Source organism: Scleropages formosus, chromosome 24 (genome assembly GCF_900964775.1).
Source record: "Scleropages formosus chromosome 24, fSclFor1.1, whole genome shotgun sequence".
Lineage (NCBI taxonomy): Eukaryota > Metazoa > Chordata > Actinopteri > Osteoglossiformes > Osteoglossidae > Scleropages > Scleropages formosus.
Genome location: NC_041829.1, coordinates 4946644 through 4973411, shown reverse-complemented (window position 1 = coordinate 4973411; position 26768 = coordinate 4946644). Strand labels below are relative to the sequence as shown.

General features: G+C 45.3%; 2 protein-coding genes across 2 annotated transcripts in view; both read right to left on the bottom strand.

Annotated features, from left to right (window-relative positions):
* The window catches only part of otogl (otogelin-like), a 47516-nt gene extending 38751 nt beyond the window's left edge, over positions 1–8765 (bottom strand). The window contains exons 1-9 of the mRNA XM_018755698.2: positions 8761–8765; positions 7126–7171; positions 6399–6477; positions 5234–5326; positions 2275–2429; positions 1875–1996; positions 1159–1364; positions 249–373; positions 53–159 (exon numbers count right to left, since the gene is read on the bottom strand). Coding sequence (XP_018611214.2) covers positions 53–159; positions 249–373; positions 1159–1364; positions 1875–1996; positions 2275–2429; positions 5234–5326; positions 6399–6477; positions 7126–7171; positions 8761–8765 — 938 coding nt within the window. The remainder of the gene's footprint in view (positions 1–52; positions 160–248; positions 374–1158; positions 1365–1874; positions 1997–2274; positions 2430–5233; positions 5327–6398; positions 6478–7125; positions 7172–8760) is intronic.
* A 1353-nt stretch (positions 8766–10118) lies between these two features.
* rps16 (ribosomal protein S16) lies at positions 10119–12631 on the bottom strand. The gene is made up of 6 exons (XM_029248847.1): positions 12587–12631; positions 12445–12496; positions 11749–11850; positions 10725–10821; positions 10410–10457; positions 10119–10305 (listed from the first exon to the last, which is right to left on the bottom strand). The coding sequence occupies exons 2-6, from the start codon at positions 12490–12492 to the stop codon at positions 10160–10162; spliced, it is 441 nt and encodes a 146-aa protein (XP_029104680.1). The 5' UTR covers positions 12493–12496; positions 12587–12631; the 3' UTR covers positions 10119–10159.
* Positions 12632–26768: the final 14137 nt, after the last annotated feature.

Here is a 26768-nt window from a genome sequence, read left to right as displayed (position 1 = left end):
AAGTAATCTAGGTAAGAAGTCCCAGGTGGATGTCTCAAAACCCCTGACTTACACACACTGGTCAGAAATGCAGCTGGCCACAAAAGGGTTGGGGTCAATGTTCTCATGGCAAGAGAGGAAAGGGAAGAACAGCAGGGCACTACACTTCTCGGTGGCATCCTGCGGTCAAGAGAACACAACAGCAAGACTAAGCTAGTGAGGCTAAGGCTCATTTCCAGGTAAGAGGTATTGAGCAGGTGACAGCCCACATCCATGTCTGATTCAGCTCTGCAAGGGCCTGGGAAGTCCTCCTCAACGGGCTCGCAGGGACTTTCACGGGGCAGCTCCACGCGCCAACTGTTTCCGAAATCGGCCGTCTCCTCCGTCCGCACGCCTGGACAAGAAAGAGCATCACCGTCATTCGAGGAACGTTAATGCTGAAGGAACCCCTCAGGATCAGCGATTCAGATTCATATCCGGGAAGCAGCACGCCACACTATCAGTCTACAGGAAGGAGACCTCAAAGAATACAAATTGGAACGTCATGTTCCTTTGGTGAGGTGGATGAGGTTTGTCCCCCTCATTTGCTGTCAGCACATTATCTCCAAACGGCCGGTTGGGGAGTGTGTGCTTCATCACCTAACAAAGCCACCTCTAAACATAACAAAGAGGAGGCGATGGCTCATAGTACACACCATCAGAGCAAGCGTGTCCTGAACTCCCTTGGGCGTTCTCTCTCAAGGGTGAGCACTCAAAAAACGGTCATGACCGTATTAGGAGGGAAAAGAGGGAAAACACGCAATGAGAAGCAAATGTAACTGAGGAGCCCTCCAGGAGATATTAAAAACACCTTCCACCGGGCACAATTTGTCGTTCTAAGTATACGCTGAGCAGGGACAAGTTTTTATTCCCTAGACACTGCTAAAAAGCACACTGCTTTGCCCACGGAACATCGAGCCCAATTTGCCCGCAGGCCGCCTGTCATCGCCGTATCGTGTTTCCGGATCTCAAGCAGCCCAAAGCCTTCCCATTCTTCCCAGCGCCACAAAGGCAAGGTCCCTGCCCGTACCAACCCAGCATCCCGACTAGGTACGGCGGTGACTCTCGCTGCCTGCGGAGCCACGGCCTCAATCCGGCGACGAATGACTGGATAAGTGGCGGCCGGACCGTTTGTCCTACCGTAGCTGGCGGTGAGGTCATCCGATCCGTCATCATTGTAGTTCCCGCACAGCCCACAAGCACGCCCTTTGTGCTCTTCCGTCATTTTGATGTAGACGCCAGAGCTGCCGTCCCAGGCCAGAGAGAAACCGAACGTGCTCTTCACGAGGATGTAGTCCGCCAGCCTCTCGATGAACACGTTGTGGATGGTCTGCGGCAGACTCAGTCTGTCCGGAGGGGAAAGAGGAGACTGTAGTCCAACCGTGCGTTTCCATGAATTAGATGCGATCTATTTTTCGGTGTGCCGATGAATTACGAACACAACGGCAAAGTCTCGGGTCTGTCTTGAGGGAAAAAAAAAAAAACAAATTCTGAAAGTTCTCTGACAAAGATTAATTAATTATACATTACTATGCAAATTATATTGACCCTAAAGTAAAAATCATTGACCGAATATCTCCAGTTGATAGTACATATAGATGGTCTCATAATTTGTTGATAACGCTGCATACCTCTGCTTCTCTCTGCATGCATTAACTGGTGGGAACAGTTTGATTTCCTCCTAAACATCATTGCTATGATGCAGGAATTTTCCTCACAACACCTGTGGTTCACCTTTGCCAAGCTTCTCTCCATGAACCTTCCACGAGGCCACATTGCTCCTCCGCCCAGCCTGGTCACCTCATTCTCCAGAAACAGCCCACTCTTTCCCCAACCAGAGAGCCCCCAGCAGTCACCTGACACCCCCCTTGTGGACGTGGTATCCTGCGATGTGGATCTCCTCTTCATTGGGGAAGTGAAGGCTGAGCGAACGAGGGCAGGAGTACACCGAGTCCTCGCAGTCCCGGCTATTGTGGACCTAGGGCCGGGGCACAGGGCTATTAATAAGGATTATGAGGCTATTCCTGGGGCTTTAAATGACATCTTCATACGGGATGAAATCTTCAGGGTGCTATTCAAAATGAATAATAAACCACTTGCAAGGCCAAAAGCAGGACCCAAATGTCGCCCTTTTTTCACGTAATCGCATTCAGAAAAATCATCGTTAACGCGGAAATCGGGAAAGAATCACGAAGAAGAAAAGGCACATTAGGGAGATGTGCGGAACATCACCCGGCTACGGCGTCTGTGACCTACCCACACCGTGTACTGTGGCTCGGCCTGGCGGCAGTCCTTGGCAAGGATATAGGAGCACTTCCCCGGGAAGTAGTAGTACATCCCATCAAATGTCTCGAAGTGGTACTGTCCCCAGGAGCGGCAGATTCCGTCCCTGTCCCGCCCCATGTTGGGAACTGGGTTCGGACATGAAGCACATCTCTTCTGCACGTGGGTTTTAAATCACAGCACGCTACATCACATCACAAAAAAGTTGCCATAGACTGTTACGTGCCACTTCTTTCCGCCTTTAAAGGTGAATAAATGTGCTGATCAGTATTTGCTGTCTAGAGAGTTCATTGCCGTTACATTTATATCACACAAGAAAGAGTATTTTGTTCCATAAGAGATTACTGTATAATATGTATTGTAAGCATTATGGGTGCACAGTTATACAGTATGCATTATAGCAGTTTTTTTACAGTTGTAAATTAAAGATGACGGAATGCACGCTGAGAATTTAGCAACTTATTTAATGCATTATTTAATTAAAAAAATGGAAAATAAATTCAAGAAAACTAATTTCTACCATCAGTCTAAAGATGAGCCCCAGGATCCGAGCATCGCAGCAAGGTGTTCCACGTCCGACTTACAGATTAACCTATTTTTATGTACGGCGTTCACATTTTAGCTACAAAACCTAAAACACGTGTACAAGTTTTAAAAATCACAGCTGCTCATTTATAGACAAATTCAGACACTAAGGGCGTGTCTTAAAGGGCAAGTGGCGGCAATTATGTCTTTTCTCTTATTACCAGGTCCAGGCTCCGGCGACGGATGAACCACGGCCTAAAAAGGTAGCCGTTGTTCGCTGCTGCGGTGAATGAGTCTGACATAAAGAAGATAAAGACTTAAAAATCGTCTAGGTATTGGTGCTGCAAGCACCCTGTACTCAGCAGAACGTGATGCCGCCACCCACTGCCCTTTCCGATTACTATGGTAACTATGAAGCTGAACACCCGTCACCTCCTGCAACCAGGTGGTAGGTGAAGGCAGCGCTGCTCAAAGCTGTCTTTGTCAGACTGTACCCACCGGACCACACCGTGCCACGGCGTTACGCCCAAATCGAACACCGGCGGGGGCTATTTCTCTGGCAATTTAACGGAGACGGCGCTTTGCGAAGAAAGAGCGCGATTGTTCTTGGCTCGGCGATTACAAACAATCTAAGTGTGCATCTCCCCAGAGAGCGGGCTGGCCTTCCTGTAACTGGAGGGGGGGGTGGCCATGGCCATGGGGGGTCTTAATGTAAACCTGCCACTTGAAGGGAAAGGGTGCTGCCTGGTGACTTTGCAGACATCAAGTTAATAAACATTAAGACATTATACATTATTTATACAAGACGTTAAGTGTGACCATAACGTTTACCGCAAATCAAAGGTGGATTAGGGTATTTCAAAGACACAACCTGCTCAGTTTGAAACTGGCCCGTTCTATTTCACTTTATTTCACTCCTCTTGTTTAAGCGTGGGGGTGCGCAGGGGCGCACTGGGTTTGGCCGGGTCCTGCTCTCTGGTGGGTCTGGGGTTCGAGTCCCGCTTGGGGTGCCTTGCGATGGACTGGCGTCCCGTCCTGGGTGTGTCCCCTCCCCCTCCAGCCCTGTGCCGCTGGGTTAGCCTCTGGCTTGCAGAGACCCCGCTCGGGATAGGTGGTTTCAGTCAGCGTGTGTGTGTGTGTGTGTTTAAGTGTAAGCCGTTAGAGATAGGTTAGGGTGTTGCTCCATATAAATGCTATATCCCAGTGCCTTTCCATTGGTTGGCTGGTGAGTCTGATTAAAATGACTGATAAATATAATGTTTCATTACATTTCTTTGTGTAGCTGATGCAGTGTTAAGACGCCTATAATTATTTACTTATTTATACAGCTGGGTAATTTGCCACTGGAGCAATTCAGAGTAAGTCCCATGCTCAGATGTACTGCAGGAGGAGAGGGGTCTGAACATGCAACCTTTGAGTTCAGTTAACTACCTACTGCACTATTATTCAATACAGGGAATAGTGAGATAAATGCATTAAAGAGTCACATTCACAGTACTTTAAACTAGCAGTTCTCATCACTGGTCCTGGAAATGACCTGTTTTCTATTTCAGCTGAGCGGTCGGTGAATTTTCCTTTATCGGGCTGTTCGTTCAATGAATAAACAGATCAGCTGAAATCATTATCAAGTAAGTGCTCGGAAATCTCCAGTCATGCTGATGTCGAGAAATACCTTACGGTGTTAGTAGGGAAAAAAATCTGTTGCACATGAGTTATGGTTGGTTCCCTTTATGTGGTTTGTTTGACTGATTCAGTAATTACTCACACTACAAATAACCCACCATTTGTCCAGTGGCCCCGAGTCTATCCCAGAAGGACAAGGTGTGAGACAAGGTACACCCTGGACGGAATTCCGGTCGATCACAGGGAAATCGCACACATCAGCCGAGTCCTCCTGAAACGTATGTCTTTGGAGTGTGGGAGGAAACCAGAGCACCCAGAGGAAACAGACACTAATCACAGACGCTACTCCTGCATTTTACGAGTCAGGAAGAAATATGAACTTATTAATTTTATTGTTTTTCTCAGTGAAAAGAGAATGATTTCAGCTTAATATTGTAACCCTACCATTTATTCAACGAGCAGCTCGAGTGAAGGCCAGTTCACGATCGATGGTCATTTCGGACAAAAGTCAAGACCTACACGAAGTCACTCCGAGTGGGGATGGGAACTGTTACATTAATCACAGTTGTTTTGGGGGTTAAGTGCGCTGTTTTCAAAACACAGCACGTGTAACCTTTTTACAGTAACTAAGGTGGAGCAAAAACGATATTAACAGTAGTTTGGTTCCAGAGGGACTCCGGCTACAGGGGAACGGTGAGTGCGGTAAAAAGGTGACCTACAGGAGAAGAGCGGCTGGGATAAGCGCAGCAGGGACCCTGCGAGGGGGTGGCGGAGAGGCACTCACTGATCTGACAGCGCTCCCCCAAGGCCTGGAACTGGGCACAGTCACACAGACCACCTTCCTTACACCAGCCTCCATTAAGGCAGCTGCAGGTCTCTGGAAGTAGAGACAGGCGGTCACAGCCCGGGACACGCAAATCCGTCTGGGGGATCGAGGTAACGCGGCAAACTCAGCCACGACTCGCAGAAACTCTTAAAACATCGACTTTCGTAACGAATTACATCTCAGCTGTGAAGGCGATGTCTTTAGCGGCTGGATGATGCTGAGCTGCAGGTACCACCTCCCCAGCTGGAATTTTTTTTAATTCTGATTCATTTTCAACTGTTCGTCAACAGGCGGTAAAATAAAAATATAAGGTTAACACAATCTCGTAACACCGAAAAGCAGTTTTTGTACCGATCCAGAAACCGAAATGATAAATCGTACACCTAACCATACACACTGGGACAGCTGGCGGTGTAGTGGTGAGAGCTGTTGTATTTGGACACACTGGTCCAAATCTCCCCTCCAGCTGTAGTACCCTTGAGCACGGTACTTACTCTAAATTTCCTGCAGCTGTGTAAATGGTAAATAACTGCAGGTAGATTAACGTAGTAAGTGGCTTTGAAGAAAAGCATCCGATAAATGAATTAATGGAAATAATACACAGGAGGGGGCGCGGTGGCGCAGTGGGTTGGACCGGGTCCTGCTCTCCGGTGGGTCTGGGGGTCGAGTCCCACTGGGGGTGCCTTGCGATGGACTGGCGTCCCGTCCTGGGTGCGTCCCCTCCCTCTCCGGCCCCACGCCCTGAGCTGCCGGGTTAGGCTCCGGTTTCCCGCGACCCCGTATGGGACAAGCGGTTCCGAAAATGTGTGTGTGTGAAATACGCAAGAGTGTTAAACACAGTTATCACTAACATCTAGGCGCTTCCATAATGAACGTGTGAGCACATAGGCCTATCCTCTATTAAAATGTGTAGATGCTTGTTTTTCGAGACACGGGCTGATTTAGTTCACAACCTGATTTTTTTTTTTTTCCCTTCCATTTCGCCCATTCGCACAGCTGGATGCTCTGCTGTACCTGCTGAAGTACCATGCTCAGGGGTATAGTAGAGGCGACCCTTCAAAGACTTGAACCAGCCAGCTTCAGGTTATACTTTAGCGTTGGGAAACGACTCTAGAGGGGTTACCTGCAGAGGCATCTCGGGCCGTGTAGTTATGCAGGACGCTCCTCGGCAGCGCCGGCTCAGATAGCACCGGACCGAAGGTCTGCACGAAGAGGAACGTTCGCTTACTGATGTATCCAAAAGCTCAACAGCCAAAGAGACGAGACGTACGTCTGCGCGATCTACGTCGCTTTGGAGAAAAGCATCGGCTAAATGAATAAACGTAAAGGCGTAGAGGGAGGTGAAGTAAAGCAGCTGTCGCTGAAAGACTCAAAATTGTCGTCACCACCATCGCCATCATTTTTCCTCCAATACCAAAACAGGCGACAGCTGTCCGAACTACGCTTCCGATTTACTTCGGAAGCTTTACCGCGACGCCGTTACGTTGCGTTTATTTATTTAGCGGACGCTTTTCTCCAAAGCGGCTTCCGACGAGCTCTGCGTAGCGTTATCAGCCCAACCCACCGACAGATCCATCAAGGAAAGGAAATGTGCGCTCGGTGAGAAGCCCGGAGCCGCGGTATCCATTGTACCGCGGTACACATGAGCGCTTGTCACCTTAGAGCGGGTGAATGTGACCAGGCGCTGCAGCGCCCTAAGAAACTGGCGGCTCAGTACCAGCGGACTGTGAGAAAGCACCTGTTGGCTCTTGGGCCGTTTGTGTGTTTCGGACAAAGGGGCCTTTGTGGCGGCCGGGTGCGCCCCGATATTTGGGTGCTCCTGCCTCCCTCTTTCTCTTAAGCATACCCACCTCTCCGAGGAGATCTCGTTTCTGTCGGGGAGCATTAAACTTCCTCCTGAGGGGAATAAACAGAAAGCTGCGTTATGTGGAGATAGAGAGAGCGGTAAGAGAGCCACCGCTGCGTGTCAAAGCAAGGTTAGGTGCAAAAGGAGGATCTTTGTTGCTGGAAAGTCAATGTTGCTCAATGATGTTTTTTTTTGGGGGGGAAAAAAAAAAGAAAAAAAAAAAACTTATGTTTGGCATATGAATTATGCAATATGCATAACTGATCTGGAATGGAATAATAACTTGCGATGAAAATTAAATTAACTGCAGTTTATTTTCGATAGGCGAAAACAGTAATAATTACGAAGGATTTCTGAGGTTCCAGCCAAATAATGGAAAAAACCGACCTCCAGCTCTTCAGCAAACTTTATGGGAGCGAATTAAGCGTGATACGCGATGAGGGAACGTGTCCTTTCAAAGCACGTTTTCAGATGAACTCTCGGCGCCGGGAGCCCATTGACGCCGCTGCTCGGCGTCGCCCTTTAGCGGCCCAACCAACACACTCCGCGCTGGCGTCCTCACACTGTACATAAATTAATCCAGCTCATTTTTTTTCTACTTTCAGTTTAGGGTTTTAGTCTCAGAGATACGTCGCATCTCCGAGTCGCGTTCCCACAGCAGCAACACATCCCGTAGTTTTGTAATAACTGGACCTGCACAACTTCCGAGGTCGACTGGTAATCGAACTGGGATGTTTCTTTTTTTAAAAAAAAAAAAAAAAAAAAAAAAAAACAATAATTCTGATATTTTCCTGCAGGGCCCTGACATTTTTTAGACAGTTTCCTAGTCAAGCAATATAACATTGAAATGAACAAACATTGGGTCATTTTGCAGCAAAATGATTTTGTGAAGTTTTATAACAAAAATATCGATGAGTCCGAACAACAGAATATTTTTGAGAATATCAGTTCAATTTTCCTTTTAAGATGGAATAATTTCAGCAAAACACTTCGGACCTCTAAAACTATCAAAATACACATCATCCTTTCACACACTTCCAGAAAAGAGCATGGAACCATCCGTGTATCAGTTGTTTAGTGTGTGAGTGACACAGAGAGTGTGTTCCACCGATGTATGGACAAGTGACCCATTGTAAGTAATGTATCTAACAGTGTAAGTCTTCGGGTGCTCTGGTTTCCTCCCACAGTCCAAAGGCATGCTGTTCACGTTCCCCCACAGTGTGTGAGTGACAGAGAGAGTGTGTGTGTTCCACTGATATATGGATGTGTGACCCATTGGAAGTAGTGTATCTAACAGTGTAAGTCACCACGGTGAATAAGGTGTGTGGGCTGATGACACTACATAGAGTTCATTGGATGTCACTTTGGAGAAAAGTGTCTGCTAAATGAATAAATGTAAATGTTTATGCATGTCACCAGGCACTAAGAGAAATGAAAGCATTTTCATTATAATACTTGTGATGTAAAGGAGGAGTGTGTACTATATAGGAAATTAAATAAAAACAGACAAGGACAACCCAGAACTATAGCTAAAATCCCAAAAAGCAGAAATAACACTTCTTTGTAAATGTGTCTTACATGTGTGCAGAATGACCCCTTACCTGTGTGACTGGCACTCTTCAACGAAGCCATAACTTACCGCATTAATTTTGCGTGTTGCTCCAAAGACTCACAGTTAGACCCTGATTGACAAGAGAAATAAGAGTAAAAAAGAAAATAAATGCGAATCTAAATAAGATGCAACTATGAAATTAAATCCTGCCCTGCAAAACAACACAGAAACATAGGAATATGATCAGATTTGACAACCCAATTAAAATAAGAAGTAGAAACCTATTCATACTTATTTCAGATTAATTTAATCAATATTTCTGGTCCATTTCCTATTATTTTGCTAAAGTCATTATTGTAAGCAAAGCTTTCCATCCTTCTGCGGTTTAAAAACCAAACACTGAAATTTGTTATATATGTATATGAGATTCCTTAATAATAGCTGCGTACTACTGCAGATTAGTAGAACATGTATTAAGTTTACAAACAATAGCATATTACATATTATTGGATCATCACTAGACAGATAAAAATACAGCCAGAATTTATTTTACTGTGTTTGGCATAACAAAATAAAACTTGGGGGTTTCAGTTTTTGCACAAAATACCTATCGTACACATTAATGCAACCAATCACTGTACATACTGTATTTAATATATACTTCATAACCAAATTTTTTCATGTCAAAAGATACAGAAATATATAACGGCAGTGAGAATACTTACAAAAATATTCACGAGAGACAAAAAGGAAAGAACTTACGGTGGAGGAGGAGAATGTGGCAGAAAAGAGCTGTCCAAGGAAAGAGTGACTTCAAACTCCACTGTATGTTCATCTCAGGGCTTCGACCAGGCGGAGAGCAGGTGTGAAATCAGGAGGTGCGCATTGTAGTGTATCTATGGAGCAGAAGACACTTCCACAGCTTCTCCGAGGTGTGCGAACGTGTTTGAAGGAAGAGGAACACACACACACACAGGACACACACCGTGGTGTTGCATGGAGATGAGGTCTTTTTTTGGGTGGGTGCAACAGCGATATGGTCCACCTGCCTCTAGGATGTTCCAGGTGTGCAGCAATACCATACTGGTAAAAGAGCGTCCTCTAGTGGCAGAGTCCGATTCACTGCGCAAATTCTGAACAAGACCAGAAAGGAACCACAACTCAACCAAGTGAGGTTCAAACTGTTCTTCAGATTGCAGACAAAAAAGCAACAGATAGGGTTCCCATGATCCAGGGCCAAGAAAACAACCCATACTGGCATTGAGTGGTATAAACGTACATCATTTTGTGACGGACAACTCAAAACTGAATTTATATTTGCCAGTGAATAAATTACATAGCACTAAAATACAGCAAAGACATGCTATATAGGATTTTTCTTTGAAAGAGTGTGGAAGTTTTAAAATAGGAAACGTGTAGTAAGACTTCAAGAATAGACAAGGCAGTAAATTCTTTGTCCCATTTATTGGAATAAAATATACAGGGTTTAACGGTAAGACTTCTGGTAGCGCGCACGGGCTCCAGGTCCACCAAACTTCTTGGCCTCGCAGCGCCGTGGGTCAGCCACCAGCAAGGTCCTATCATACTGGATCAGGATGTCCTTGATTTCCTTCTTGGAGGCCTCATCTACATCTATAAGTACAGAAAGCGTTGAGAAGAGCTCAGTCACTTCCTGATAGTCAAATAAAGTAAAGCAATTTTTTTTCCCTTTAAGGAAGACGTGAAATAAAGCTTACATTTCTGGTAGTATGCGACGAGTGCCTTGGAAATAGCCTGGCGAATAGCTGCAAGCGAAAGAATTGGTTTAAAAGTACTGTATAAGTGATACTGTACAACAATTATGATGCGAGTTATGTGAACTTATGATTGACAGTTGATGTGAATTGACTTCCTGTTTAAAAAACTGATTCGGATAAAGTGAAACAAAGTTCACTGCCATCTTTTACTTCAGCTATTTCACAATTTAACTGCACAATTCGCAAGCACGCAGTACATTATCAACATACCATACATAAAACGAGCCTATCGGATATCATCCAATAATTCGTTACCGTAGATCTGTGCGACATGTCCACCTCCCTTCACACGGACACGGATGTCCACCCCAGCGAAGCGCTCCTTGCCCAGGAGCAGTACAGGCTCAAGCAGCTGAAAGCAAAGCATTGAAACAAACGTCAAGTTGCTGCTCTTCATTTTTTCAATTATACCTGTCAAGGCGCAGTGTTCATAAACATTTTATTAAACCCTTACTCTAAGGTCTCTGCGTTGATTGTTTTTGTTTATTTTTCCTCACACACACAGAGAAAAATCTGTCAAGAATCACCTTTTCAGGCAGCATTTTTCCCCTCTAACATGATGCAATCATGCTTTATTGAGTAGTCGGGCATGATTTACACATCATGCAGTCAATCAAGAATTTAAATACAATCTTATGATACAGGGACAGCTGGAAGGGTAGTGGTTAGAGCAACTGCCTTTGGACCAAAAAGTCGCAGGTTTGAGCCTCACCTCTGGCTGTAGTACCCTTGAGCAAGGTACTTACCCTGAATTACTCCAGTAAAAAAATACCCAGCTGTATAAATGGGTAAATAATTGTAACCTTAACATTGTAAGTTGCTTTGGAGAAAAGCGTCAGCTAAATGAATAAATCAAATAAATGTACTCATCAAGTTTGTCATAGGTACAAGTATCATGAAATTCTTTTTGAATGCTTCTCCACAGACTATGGACAAGACAGAGACAACAGAAATACTGCACAAAAAACAACGACAATGAGTAACGCACTATGTATTACTTTGACTTATAATGCACTTTTGTTAAAATATGAGTATGGAACACAAGTTTCCTGTTCATCTGCCCTATTGTTAGGCTAATTTGAGTCACTACATGAAACAAGGATGCACACCACTATACTGTGTACGGCGGAGTATGTATGACCTCAAGCAAATTTACTGGTATCTGTTTGTTCCACATGTAGGGTCAAATTCTTACAAGGCAACGGACATAGATAGAGTTGTTCAAATTCACTGTACGTCTCCCACGTTCCAAAAGCAGAGCTCTGAAAGGAGGCCTTACCTTGTACTGGAGAGTGGCAGGCTCAATCATCTCCAGGGGTCTCCCATTCACCTTGATCAGACCATTGCCCCTCTTGCAGTGAGCAACCGCTGTGGCCGTTTTCTGTAAAACATCAACATATTACAGATGCACTTTTTCCCTCTTTTGCCTCCGATCCGTTATCGATGGAAAAACTTTACTTAAAGAGGCTCATCCACCAGGTAAGCTTAGCAAAGCAACTCCTGCCAAATACTTCACTGCATGATCAAGGATGGGATTCACACCCAGGCCTTTCAATGGCAGCAGTGTCAGCTCAACCACTACGCCATCCGCTGTCCCCTATCAACACTACACAATCTATTTATAAACGTACTTGATTATACCATCTTAACGTGGTTTGTAAGACTTCCTAGATCTACCTACTTACCTGTACTGGTAACCAGAGACTAGTCAAAATTCCAGCACACTGAGTCGCTGACCAAATTGTGAATTGACTACTAAACTCCTGACTAGGCCTAGCCAGTGTTAACCGAAATGAAGATTTAAGCTAACAAATCTATTACTAACCAACATACATCTATGAATTTCAGCTAAACGTATCGCTACTGTGCATTTAAATACACAATGAATACAAATGTTACCAAGCTGATGGCGAGACGTTGGTTGGTGTAGCGGTTAGCTTAGCCATCACGTGGAACAAACTCTTATAATACTTACTTTACGACCAAAAACCTGGACAGACTGCAACGGACCTTTGGCCGGCATGTTTCTAGAGAAGACAAGAAAAAGTTAGTCTTCACAAGGTAATATTTTTATGATTTGTTTTTCAAATTTCAAAAGAGCAACGAAGAATGCCCACCGACTGCTGGGTAGGACCTGCAGGAAGAGAGCGAAGGGGTTTCCCACCACGATCATCAGGGGCGCTAGTGCGACAGTTTAACGCGCAGTACGGTAGAGATGGTCTAGTTTTACGACAAGCCGGAAATTACTTGACAAGTTTTGCTTCGGGTTTGGTGCGTTTGCGGAAACCTTTACCGTTTGAAATGTATGGTGTTTTTTAGAGCAATTCTAAAGTATTTTAAAATTGTAAATCCCTCGTTTATGTTCTACGTTAATTGCTATCAGAATCAATCATCTATTTCGTTCTCATTTTAATCTAAGTACAAGTAGTTACTCGTAACGAGTTTCTGATCCTCCTGTTTACCTTTTTTAAATATTAAAAGGACAACTTGATGCAGTCAGTGAGTTGAGAGTTTATATTTATGGTTATTTTTAGGTGCTTTACACTTTTTATCATTTTGGGTAAATGTATTGTCTGTATTTTGCAACCGTAGTTTTCATGTGTACGTTTATTATTATTTGTAATCTCTAATAAATAATTGCTATATATATTGGATTGGATTTGATGTCTATCAGCTTTCATACAAAGTCATTAATAAGTTTTTGGTGATTAGTTTGTGTTCTTGAGAGGCCCAGTTACTGCTTAACTGAGTTTCCTGAGCAGACATGCAATAGTTTTTGCCTGTAGGGGGCGCTCAACACCTCTCATTGTACCAAGCATGTGCAGCGCATGCGTGAATCACGTGCGGCTTCACTGCCCTCTTGGATCAGGTTTGTAAGGATGAGACACTGTTGACCACAGGTTTACTTCCCTAATTCAGAGTGTCATCAGATGTTCCTGCTTTTTTCACAGCTTAGGCTGTGTAAAGTCCTCAGATAAACTATAATAAAAAGTACTCGTAACACTTCCATGTGTTCTTCCATCAGTAACCATTTATCCTATGCATGGATGCCATTGGTATAGAGCATACTCTTTGAAAAATGAAATAAAAGACAAGAAGTAAACAAAACTTTCTTTATCTTCTAAGTAAAAAAAACTTAGAAGATGAAGTATTACTTGCTATTAACAGTATTTGTCAAACAGATTAGTGCTGGACAAGAGAACCCCTGGTTGCTTGCCAGTTCTCATTAAAGCTCTTAGTTAGATACCTTGATCTACACTTTGAATGTTTGGATGATTTATTGACTGGATGCTCTGAACTGTCAGAATTACAGGACTATATAAAGGTTCAAGTTTATAACCAAACCTCAATGTTTTTGTTCTACACAGGGTATTATTCCCCAGCAGACTCCCTTTCTCTGCACATTACTAGTCCCCAGGCCACCCTCCACACGCAGTGAAGTAATGTTTCCCCCTTGTACCCTCAGGAATCTCAGCTATCATAAAATCTTCAGCACATTTGTTTAAATTATAATATTACCCTGCAACAGCCAATTTCCAGTGTTATGCATTGTGCCTCGAACAAAGCAGATGTTTATTCAAAGCAGTAATGAAATACAACAAGGGTTACTTTCAGACCATGACACAGGCGCAGTGCTCCTTTGATGTTTTTCCAGTACACTGAGTCCTGTGCTTCTCTTGTGTTCCATCGCAATGTTCAGACACGGAGGGCAAGGAGCCGAGGCCACCACCTCTCCTGTAAACGACAGTAAATCAGGGACCCTTTGGCCAGACAAGACCCCGAGATAGAGCCTCACGGGAAGGCAGGGATGCAAACAGACCTAGAGACAAACCGCAATTGGGTGACGTCATCCAGCTCAGGCATGTTGGGTCAGCATCATCCTCTGTGCAGAACCCACCAACCATTATGTAACATAATAAGTCGTGTCATAGTATACTAAGATAGATTTTGACTCTTTTTTTTGGTGCCACTCAACAGCAGGACGATGTCAAAATTCTTTCGGCCTCACTTCTCCCGTGATCTCCTGTGTGCCGGATAACTGTGTGCTGTTACCTGTTTAATAATTTAAAAACCCCTAATAACTTTTTAAATAGTTTTAAAAACCCTATATGCAGCAACTTGTGTAATGTACCTTGGTATGAGATAAATGGATTGTACTCAAAAATTCAATTAAATTCAATTTTTTTGTAGAGCTCTCTTCTCACAGTGAAACAGAGCACTGAACAAAGGGATAAGAAAAAGAAACAAATAAGATAGCTGACTATATACTGGAGTAATACTTCATCCATGCAGTTATTAAGGCTATAAGTATGTCTACTGTCCACACAGGAAAGGAACACAAACTCCCAACTGAAAGTCAAGGGAGAAAAAAATTTCTGTGGGTCCAAATGCCACTGGCTGCCCACCCCTCCTGGCCACACACACACACACACATTTTCAGAACCGCTTGTCCCATACGGGGTCACGGGGAACCGGAGCCTACCCGGTAACACAGGGCGCAAGGCCAGAGAGGGAGGGGACACACCCAGGACGGGCCCTCCTGGCCATTCTAGATTAAATAAGACTTTTAAGTTAACGTACAACTAATAATAATGTTGTAGCTGAGTGTTAACTTGATGACCCAGTTCACAAAGGTACGTCTCGTCCAACATGGCAGGTGGTCATCAGCTTCAGCCAGCATGGGGTGCTGGTATGACTGGCCTCCTCAGCTCACGTGTCTGGATCCAAATCTCTCCCTCTCTTGATGCAAAACTCTTCTTGTGTTGTCTTCTGAGATGTATGCCCCATTGGAGAAAGGGGCTGCCTAATGATTACTCATGTAATGTAAATGTGCTCCGGCACGGGACAGCCGTTTGTTGTTGACCCCACTTTAGGTCCAAGATTGAGCCCCAGCAGTGGGACAGCCGTTCACACGGGAGGGAGGAACTAGGGGGCATGGAGGTCTTGCTCCTGGGCCGGAAGAACATTGGCGGCTGTGGCTGTCCTCGTTCCCATGATTCATCCTGGTGCTGCAGATGGGAAGACGGGAAGAAGACTCTGCCAGGTGACAGCGTGTGGACTGACTGTCAGGCGAGCTTTCGGGATCCTTGAGCGTCATGTAGTACTAACCAAACTCAGACCCACATGAACACACATGGACACAGCAGTCTTCTCCTTCTGCCCTAACTCAGGCTCACACATCCATCTGAACCTGGGCAAGGAAAGGAGGAGTGGTAGGACATCGCAGACTGTGCGCGTTGCCTGCTGCAGGAAAACACCTGCACAATTTATTCATTATCATATATGTTTCTTGGCCAGTGATGCATCCTTACAATGACACTGCAAGCATCTGGACCACAGATTAATACAAACACAGCGTGTATGAACAATGGCTTGTTCCCTTTTGGGGAAAAAAAATTGGATGAACGTACAAGATGATCCAGGTCTTGTCTTTGCCTGAAGGAGCACAGTGGCAGACCTGCACTTGGAATTTCGGGAAAACTGAAGGCAGATAATATCTGAGGAGTCTCTACGCAAGGCCATGACTCATGTAAGCGTTCCCGGTGCTGGCTTGTCCCTGACATTTACAACGGCCGAGATGTGTTTACAGTAGCGGCCCCGCCGGACCGGCACCTGGCTTCTTTAATTGTCAGGGATCCTTCCACCCCACTCGCGTCCCACATCCCAGGTGCCCCAGTGCTTCGCCTTTCCCAGAAAAGCTGCATTCGCTGTGGCCTACTCCGAATTCCGGTGGGCTTCCAGCTGCTCCCTGTCCCCTGTGTCACCCCCAGCACCCCCGGTGTCTACCAGAACAGACAGCTCACCGCCTCTGCGCTCACTCTATTTATAGTGTGCTGTCCCACAGGACAGGCTGCATACCAGACACCAGCTATGTTTCAGTTACGCTGACCTTTTCTCATTATCCGCCTGTCCATCTACCTGTCACTGTCCCTATCTATCTATCTATCTATCTATCTATCTATCTATCTATCTATCTATCTATCTATCTATCTATCTTATTCACTTCCAGAGGGGGGCACAGTTGCGCAGCGGGTTTGGCTGGGTCCTGCTCTCTGGCGGGTCTGGGGTTCGAGTCCTGCTTGGGGTGCCTTGTGATGGACTGGCACCCCATCCTGGGTGTGTCCCCTCCCCCTCTATTCTTGCACTCTGGTTTGCTACGGCCCCGCTTGGGACAAGCGGTTTCAGACCGTGTGGGTGTGTTATTCACTTCCCGATCAGTTGATAGGAAATTACAAATGATGACTTTGCTCTGAGAAGTTGAACAACAGTAGAAGTGCTGAGTGGCCAAAAAGCAGTTGGCAGTTTTGTGCACCAGATTCGGAGGTGGGTATGTTCCCACTGCCTGGCGTTCACCGTGTCCTTTTGCGATATGCACTCTGTGTTTAACGATGAGAGAGTGTCGAGTACAACTATGAGCTGGACATATATATATATATATATATATATATATTTTTTTTTTTTTTTCAATGATGATGGCAGCATTTGGATGTGGTGAAGGGTTAGGGTAGCACTGTTGAGATAACGCTCCATATCTGGCTTCATTTTAAATGACAGGCGCTGCAGATATTTTTGCTTTCGGAGATTATGGAAAATATTCAAGCTGTCAAAGGTGGTGTTTCACATTGCACTTATTTATACAGGAAGACAATTTACATTTAGCTGACATTTTTCTTTGAAGCCACTCACAGCGTTAAGGTTACAATTATTTACCCATTTATGCAGATGGGTAATATTAGTGGAGCAATTTAGGCTAAGTACCTTCTTCAAGGGTACTATAGCCAGAGGTGGGGATCAAACCTGCACCCTTTGGAGCCAAAAGCAGTAGCTCTAACCACTATGCAACCAGCTCTCCCTGTTTACTGAAGAGTTTACAGAAGACAGTAAGTATCTAACCGGGTAAAAGGGTTTAAATGGAAGTGCACAACCACTGAAGACATATCTAGTCGGTCATGTACACTATTTCACTGGTAAAGAGTGCTAATGTCATTTCTAAGAAACAAAATCAGGTAAATACAAGCTTTAAATTTATTTATTTCGCAGACACTTTTCTCCAAAGCGACTTCCACTGAACACTATGTAGCGTTATGAGCCCACATACCTTATTCACCGTGGTGACTTACACTGCTAGATACACTACTTATAATGGGTCACTCATCCATACATCAGTGGAACACACACACACACACACACTCTGGGGAACCTGAACAGCATGTCTTTGGAGTGTGGGAGGAAACCAGAGCACCCAGAGGAAACCCACACAGACACAGGGAGAACATGCAAAGTCAACACAGACTGAGCAGGGATCAAACCCATGTCCTTCTCACACCACCCAGGCGCTGGGATACAGCAGCGCTACTCACTGTGCCACCATCCCACCCCAAATGCAAAGCAGGAATAACTGTGCCGATCAGAGATCTGGATGGAAGTTTGGAAAAAGGCGCATTCAGAGATTTTTTTTTGAGAATGGAGAAGGATTCTGCATCAACGAGGCAGAGAAGATCATTTTACACACATGCAGAACAACATGTAAACTTATTTCTGTAAATATCAGAATCAGAGCAAGCTTTATTGCCAAGTATGTTCACACATACAAGGAATTTGTCTTGGTGACAGAAACTTCCACAGCACAGACAGAATGACAGTGACAAGACACAGATGAGAAGATAGAATATGTGAATAAAGGATAAAAAATATAAAGTACACAATATACAAAAAAAATAGTCACTAGACATTATATGTATGTTCTATACAAATGCAAGGGAATGTGAGTAAGACATATGATGTGATAAATAGATATAAATATAAACAGCGTTATGTATTGCACTGATTTACTCTCTAGGGGGGATTTAGCTGTTCATGAGGTAGATGGCCTGAGGAAAGAAACTTTTCTTGTACCTGGCTGTCCTGGTGCTCAGTTATTATATATTATATACTGTTACTGATGTATAAATAGACTATTGGTATATAAAAATTTTACATCCATATACAGTATATACTTATACACACATATTGATATACTTGTATATTACACAGTACATATACGTATATAAAGTAGCAGTAGTAATTTAGTTTTAAACCAAACAAATAAAAATGGATTACAATACTTAAGGACGTGGAATCAGCCAAAATCTCCTTTCCACAGGATAGATCCTGAGATGCGTTGGACTAGTCAGTAAAAGCCGAAACATAAAAATCATACCATATAAGTAAGTTTCCACCTCACCACCAATGAAAGCTCTGCACTGTGAGACATCACCACAGGCCCACTGTGGTACGGTACACCAACCGTGAAACAACAGGCTCAGATTTATGGCGACCGAGAGGCTTTGGTTGTAATGCTCTTCCATTTTACCGTAATAGGTACTACAGCTGATTTACCGTGGCCGGTAATTGGAGTTTTTCTCTCTGCCTCAGGTTTTCCAAGTACAGCGGCCTGAGTTTGTGTATGATGCACTGGTGCGGTTGCCATAGGTACGAGGAAGCACACTTTTTAGGGGCCGCTTCCTGACTGGAACAAAGTCACATGTCTGGTGAGAGCCGTGAACATTTTTTCTTCTTGCCAAGTAAAATAATGATAATAGAGAACTGTAAATCCCAATCCAAAGTGTCATGTGTCTCAACCCATTTGTCAATCGTTTGAACAGTTTGTACGTGGGATTGTTTAACGTGTCCCATAGTTACGTGTGTTACTGTGGCTAAAATCCAGCCTTTATTGTTCTGGAACGAAACCGGGTGGAATGCAAAATTTTGCATTTTAGTTTAGCGAAGTTTCTTCGGATAAATTAATATCGAGATCTATCGAGGCGCTGCTGTCTCACAGGGCTTGGGAAGTTCGGGGACTGGTTATAATCCGGATCAGTCTGTATGTTCCCCTTGAGCGCTCTGGTTACCTCCCACAGTCCGAAGACATGTGTTTCAGTTGAACTGGTCACTCTAAGTTGCCTGTAGTGTGTGTTTATGAGAGTGAACGAGTGTGTGTCATGGACTGGCATCCCATACAAAGTGTACCCTGCCCAGGGATAGAATCCAGACCACGGCAAGCCTGCACCAGGCAAGTGGTTAATGACAGCATGTGAGTGAAATTAATGTTAAATCCTTATTCAGCAAAACAAGGAAAACATGTTGTCCATGGGTGAGACAAATTTTTTATACAACATTTTCAATTAATCCGCTGCATTATGGATAAAAACCAGACGACATAGTATGCAACCCGACTCGACTTACAAGATGAACCGAGTGTTCCAGTCTACGGGGACTGCAGCGGTCCCTGGAAGGTGGACCTTCGTACGAGACGACGCGTCAGCTGCAGAAGGTGGATTACGTTTGTGTTTGAACTCTATACAGTCTCGGTGAATACCGTAAGAGCTACATCCCATTTCCACACGGCAAGCGAAGGGATCCTGCCAACACTGCTGCAGATACTGATGTCCGTAGCATGTGTGACGGCACAGGGCAATAAAACGCTGCCCCGCGTTGAACCCGTTTGGACAGAAGCCATTCCATTAATTTAGCTGTCCTGCAGCACGGTCGGCTCTCTGGTCCCGGCCAGCAGCTGTTTTCAGGACCTGTCATCTCTCATCGCCGCGGCAACGCATCCACAGACTGGGGGCATGTTATCCGGCGTCTCAGACACGACGGGCCCTGTGTGCTTTATGTCATTGTCACGCGCTGTGTTTTGTTTCAGGATTTGTTACACTCTAGTCCGCACAGCGTAGCTCATAGACAAAAATAACCCGTGAGCGAAGAAGGAATACTGGTATGAGTTACGAGTGCGAACATTATATAAAGGTGCAATAAGTATGAGAAAGTCCCATTAGCCAAAACAAAGGCTGACAGAAAGAGACAGACCTTTCCTGGTTCTTTTCCCCAGCATGTAACTCCAGTGCTGGTTATTATTAGCGGACAGACCATTCAAACTTTCATCATCTGAGGGCCTTTTCTGGGCTCTAGCCGCAGCGGCGGTGAATGGAGGGTCGACCCCACGGCAGCGCAGGAGCCGGTGGGAAACAAAGCAGGCTTCTCTCTGACAGACTCGGGTTCATCTGGGAGGCAGCGGGGATGGATCTGAACGGGGGAGAGTCGCCCCGACGAGAGTCGCTCCCGCTATCTGATGGGCCGGGGAACAGTGGCAGCTGCCGCCTTGCATCAGCTTCTGAAAATCCAGTGACTCGTTGCTCAGTTTCACCCTGTCCTGAAAACACTATATTCCGAGAATAAAAGAAACACGCAAAGCAGGACAAATACGTGATAATACCATCATCGCACGATATTTGGTCTTATTGGAATTGGTATTAGTATTTATTAATTTGACATGTAGCACTATCTAAGATCCAGAAAGTTGACAAAATCTCAGAAGTTCATTAGAATTATGATTCAGGTCAAGAGCGCAAGAAAATTAAACACAAATCACCTTCGTATTCACGGTGGTACCTTGCGGTGTCGATCGTAGCATTAAATTACATTTCCATGCCTATGTAACAATATTCACCGTACATCCTGCATCCTCACCAAAAACGATGGTTTGTGATTTAACAGGCATAGTAAAGGACAAGTGATTTGTTAGTGATTTTTTTTTCAGCAAACACTTGTATCATATATACATGAGCTGGTGGGGGACGAAGGAATGGCATGGGGTGGGGTTGACCTTGACCCACATCACACTGCTCTTGTGACGTATCCACCACTTCTTTTCGCTTCCGCTCACGGAGCCTGGTGTGTTTTAGTGTGAAAGTTCCAGGGTACGATGATGATAATCCCATTGAAATCCTTAACTCTCCCAACATCTCTCCAAGCTAGATGAGTGCTGAATATAACAAAATTTTTGAGCGAAAACTCCATTCCATTCCACTGTCAACAACCACTTGTCCCAAGTGGGGTCATGGCGAGCCAGAGCCAACCCGGCAAAACAGGGCACGAGGTCGAAGGAGGAGGGGACACACCCAGGACGGGACACCAGTCCGTCGCTGGGCACCCCGAGCAGGGCTTGGAGCCCACACTCGCCACGCAGTGGGCACCGGCTGAACCCGCTGCGTCACCGCACCCCCCTGAGCGAAAACTCAATATTTGAAATTTTGGATTAAAAGTTATCTGTACAATGCTGAAAAAAGAAGAAAATGCCAGTCTAATGTAAATCCAACCCAACCTGGAAGCAGCCAGTTGTGTACTTAATTTCTGCTTCCCAATAATCAAATCTCATATTCGGTAAAGAAGCCCCTTCCACCTCTCTAGGTAAGCCTTCCCATTCAGGTATTGCTCTGATCCACTTCTTTTAAGCAACATCTTAGGGCAACCAGAGGTGATTCCCACATGTGGAACCAATCAGGGTAGTCAAGAATAAAAAAACTCGGTACACGCAGTACGAAAGCTAGTTGCTTAAACAAAAAAGTTCTGTGCCTTTACATGGCTTGAGGGAGAACTGAACCCCTACGGCGTTCAACGGTTGTTTGAAGTGTGTGTGGCCTGTTATTCTTTCTCGGCGCACAGAATCTTTGAAGATATCTGAGGAATGTTCCACACACTTTATGGACATATATGTATGAGTTGGCCTGGTATCACAGGTATTTTTAGCCTTGCCCTGCTGGTTGACCTACAACTACGATGTCATTCTGACTCAAGAAATAAATTATTTTTTTTATTGTACAAGGGAAGTTTCAGCTAATGCTTGGGTTTTGAACGCATGTCTTGATTTTTTTCCTGTTGGTCACCTATACTTTTCCAAGATGCCACTATAAATTATTTATTACTGCCGTTCGAACGTACAAAATTTGAATGTCTTTGTAAAATCCCAGCATGGCCCCACAGAATAATTTCTTTTTGTCGAAAAACCAGCACGATAACATTTTAACACTAAAAGCTCAACACAGAAGTATATAACAGGTGTCTTGAAATTTGGAACAAGTGATTATCGCATGGAAAGTATTGACAGGCCACTCCGCATATGAGCGACAAAGCTGTGAAGAAGCTGAGTGAAGCTTTTATTCTAACCTTCAGAGCCACCAGCTCCAACATAATAGTCAAAACATATTCAACACACCTGCCACTTGACTGCCAAATTAAAATTTCACACAAATAAATTAACCGATCTTTGACAGTTTCTTTTCGGGAGATTGTTATGGGCTTTTTATGCTGTGCGACGGTCTATGCATGCATGAGAGCAATGTTAAAGAGTTTGAGTGTGGTAAGGAAGAGATGACATGACACTGGGTAGGGAAGAGGTTGTCTCTAGTAGGAGGTATTGCTTCCTCCTGTAGACACTTCTCAAAACAAGTCATAGGCTCACTGTAGTAGAAGGACTTCCTATACTCAGACCTCACATCTCCATCATGGGGTCTCAGTCATCCAAAAGTCACATGGTACATACCATACCGCAGTAACCAACCTGGGATCATGAAGGCCAGTACTCTTCTAGTACTTTGCTCTACTACAGTAATCATTGTTGTCCTACCACCTGCCATCCAACCACCTGTTCTCCTCACACCTCGACAAGTTCCATCAGCTGCCCCCCAGAGCACAACATTTTTGGGACATTACCATGAGTGTTATTTGTGCATTTTACATGAGCAGAGCTACAAATAGTCTGAAGAAGAGAAACAGGTCAAAAGACATGGAATGAAAATTGTTCCGTGGAGGAACGAACGGCTTGCGTGCTTACTAGCTCCCTGGGCGAACTCATAAAGAATGACGCAACTCTTGACCTCTGACCTGTGCAGTCTATATCCGTGCGCCCTTTGGCCTGTTTGCACACGACGCTATGGGAAGCAGGACCTCACGCGTGAGGAGCCCCACTTAGCGACGCGGCAGAGCCGTCGTCGAGAGTTGACAAAGGAGAAGCTAGCAGCCGCATCAGAGGCACGGAAATGGAGAGCAGGGCACTTTCCTAGTGTCTGCTTCTGGAGGACATGATGAACTCATGCGGGGAGTCGTTCTTCGGCAGTAAGTAGAGGCTATCAAGGGAACCACTTGAAAGGAGAGAGCCTTTGTAAATACATTACCGATGAACAAGCAATCCACTGATGTCACTCGCTAATGACTCATATGTTTAGAAGCGAGGAGGACATTAAACCAAGGGAATGAAGAAAAGAAGGAAAGTAAGAGAAGTAAGAGACCCACTTCTAGCATTACGGTCTGTAGCTCGGGCTGACTGGCACCGAATCGATTGCTCATCGCTCGATGTGACTAATGGAAAGTTAAATACAGCGAAGTGCATGTCCTCCCCACGAAACAAAACCCGCTCTGTCCAGGGATGGGCTGCTGCAGCTACCATAGCTACTGTACAACAAATGTGCTTTTGAGTGGAAGCCGTATCTTCTCGGGAGCCGAAAGCGTACGCGTGCTGAGAGACCGAGCGCTGTAAAATGCCTCTTCACCAATGGGCCGCGTCTGAAACTCGCAGAACGTGCTCTATTCTTTCAGGGAATGCACTTTTGTAACAACTAATTTTAGCTTTTAGTTGAGGCCTATTACCAGTGGGTGAATAGTTCTAGATGAGTGCTATTATTAGCTCGTTTCTCCGTGAAAAAGGTCGTTCCGATAGCCTTTTTCACAAAGCCTCTGCACCTTTTACATTCCAAAAAATGTCTTCCTGGAAGTACGGGAATATGATTACCTCCAAAAAGAGAAAACAAACAAAAAAAAAACCACAGGTGGTATACACACACACACACGCACACCTTCTAAACCGCTTGTCTCATACAGGGTCGCGGGGAACCGGAGCCTAACCCGGCAACTCAGGGCGTAAGGCTGGAGGGGGAGGGGACGCACCCAGGACGGGACACCAGTCCATCACAAGGCACCCCCAGCGAGATTCGAACCCCAGACCCACCAGAGAGCAGGACCCGGTCCAACCCACTGCACCACCGCGCCCCCCACCACGGGTGGTAATTACATCTAATTTTTCCAATCCAGAAATACCTTCCAGGGGTACAGTAATATCGCTGCTCTTGAAAACAAAAAAATGGCAGCGTACGGCATGCGAATTTTAGAAGCTGAGTCTAAGTCCAGCGGCTTGGAATATTTGCACGCTGTTTCACATACACACACACATACTGTAAACACTGTTATCCAGAACCTGAAACTGACACAAGGCTGCACTTTTTTCAGCGCAGAGCCAAACCCCAGCTGTCGTCTCTAAGCACAACTTGTTAGCGCAGTAAGACCCATCAGTCACCAGTGCTGAGATGGGCCTCTCGAAAGCGCGCGCCACTATTTCTGATGGAGTTTTCCCGCCGAAGAACATCCCAGGCTCTTGGAGAGCTGTCACTTCACAACTCGTGGATATATAAGACAGCTGAACGTATTAGACTTGCGTCCTCGCGCTCTCAAGGAGCCGGAGGTCCCGTCCCAAATGAGCAATAATATGCTGCTCGTGGAAGGAAACGCGTGTCCATCCAGTGGTGTGAATACGGCAGAGTGTGAGTTACAAACTCCAAACAAGCTGGGACGGGCCCCAGCGAGCGAGAGAAGTCACCAGACGCTCCATGTCTCAGTCAGTTGGTTGCTGTGGAACGAGATGAGGAGTAACACCTGGAACAGCTGAAACCAAAGAGCCCGGTGGAATCACCCGGCTATCGGACCCTTGGCCCAGGGTTGTCGCAGCTGAAACTCCGTATCCCTCTCGCTCGTGCTTATTAACACTGGAGTTCGTTGTACGGAGTAGAGCCACGATTGATCGAATTCAAAATTTGCTTTTCAATGGGTCTTAACAGTAGGGGGGCGCGGTAGTGCAGTGGGTCTGGGGTTCGCGTCCCGCTTGGGGTGCCTTGTGACGGACTGGCGTCCCATCCTGGGTGTGTCCCCTTCCCCCTCCGGCCTTACGCCCTGTGTTACCGGGTAGGCTCCGGTTCCCCGTGACCCCGTATGGGACAAGCGGTTCAGAATGTGTGTGTGTGTGGGTCTTAACATTACTTAACCGTTTACTCTAAAGCAAGGTGACAGCACTCTCTAACCTATAAATACCTTCAGTGTGAATGGAAGCCAAAACTGTGACTCAGTATCCTGTCTGCAATTTTGCGATCTAATGGTCTTGAAAGCTTGTCCCATAGTGTAAGGAAAGCTTTTGTTAGGATGGAAGACTCCCAGGTGCAACAAACGCAGAGTCGTATGGCCATAAAGTTATTATGCCAAGATATTTATGCTAAATTTTCTTCCCATTGTAATGGGGATCCAACTGAATATCACCATGTTCACACACACACACATTTTCTGAACCACTTGTCCCATACGGGGTCGCAGGGAACCGGAGCCTACTCGGCAACGCAAGGCGTAAGGCCGGAGGGGGAGGGGACACACCCAGGACGGGACGCCAGTCTGTCGCAAGGCACCCCAAGCGGGACTCGAACCCCAGGCCCACTAGAGAGCAGGACCCGGTCCAACCCACTGCACCACCACGCCCCCTTCACCATGTTCATTGTAACTTTATCCAACACACTGTTTGCCAGAGTACAATGGATCCAAGTCTGAACAATGTCTGTAATCTCCTCATCATACAGACAGCCGGAAAGAGGGACTGGGCAAAAGGCTATGGTTATGTTCTTACATTGTTATGTTATGAATGCATGTGTTTCTTATGGCAGGATCGACCGAAGGCACGTAGTACAGCGGTTAAGGGCACAGGACTGAAAACTTGTAACCTGAAGTTTTCCATTTTAAGTCCCAATTCCGCTCACTGCTGTGGTACCTTTGAGTGTTACCAAGCATCATTACCAATCCTGAATTAATTCTTTCACACACTAAGGAGGGGGGGGTGCAATGGTACAGCGGCATGGTGGGTTTGGCTTGTGCCTGCTCTCTGGTGGGTCTAGTATCAATGAACAGAAATGATGCTTTGGTATCATTCCCAGTTGGTGTGTTTGGCTTCTGGGAACTGATTGACTCATGGGATTCTATGTTGTAATTCCTGCCTAGAAAGCTTTGAAGTCTCCGTTGTTAAAACATGTTTAAATGATGCTCTCAGCCTGTATGTAATATGAAAACTGAGCTGTTGCTTAAACTACAGGGCTTTTATAGTGATCCATTCTCAGGGGTTTCACTCTAGGAGGAGGCAAACATCTTAAATCTGGGGACGTTTCCATAGCGACAAGAGCTAGGAGACATGGACCAGGCTATAGTTGTACACTTCTGGTCACTGTGGACAGGCAGCTTGACGGAGAGTGCTTGCAATTGACTGATTCCTCCTGGAGTCATTTTGCCAGTTTTACAGGAACGATTACAACTGGATATGCTTCAGTGATTTCAGCAAGCGTGCAAATGCAGCAGTCACCCCACCCTTGTGAAAAAGTGTTTTCAGAAGAAAGTTAGGAC

What these genes read in the sequence shown, in the direction of transcription:
- rps16 (XM_029248847.1), bottom strand. Translation starts at nt 12,492, where the DNA reads ATGCCGGCCAAAGGTCCGTTGCAGTCTGTCCAGGTTTTTGGTCGTAAA. An exon ending in TCCAGGTTTTTGGTCGTAAA is followed by an intron (nt 11,851 to 12,444) that starts GTAAGTATTATA and finishes GATGTTTTACAG; the next exon opens with AAAACGGCCACAGCGGTTGC. An exon ending in CGTCGCATACTACCAGAAAT is followed by an intron (nt 10,306 to 10,409) that starts GTAAGCTTTATT and finishes CTGTACTTATAG; the next exon opens with ATGTAGATGAGGCCTCCAAG.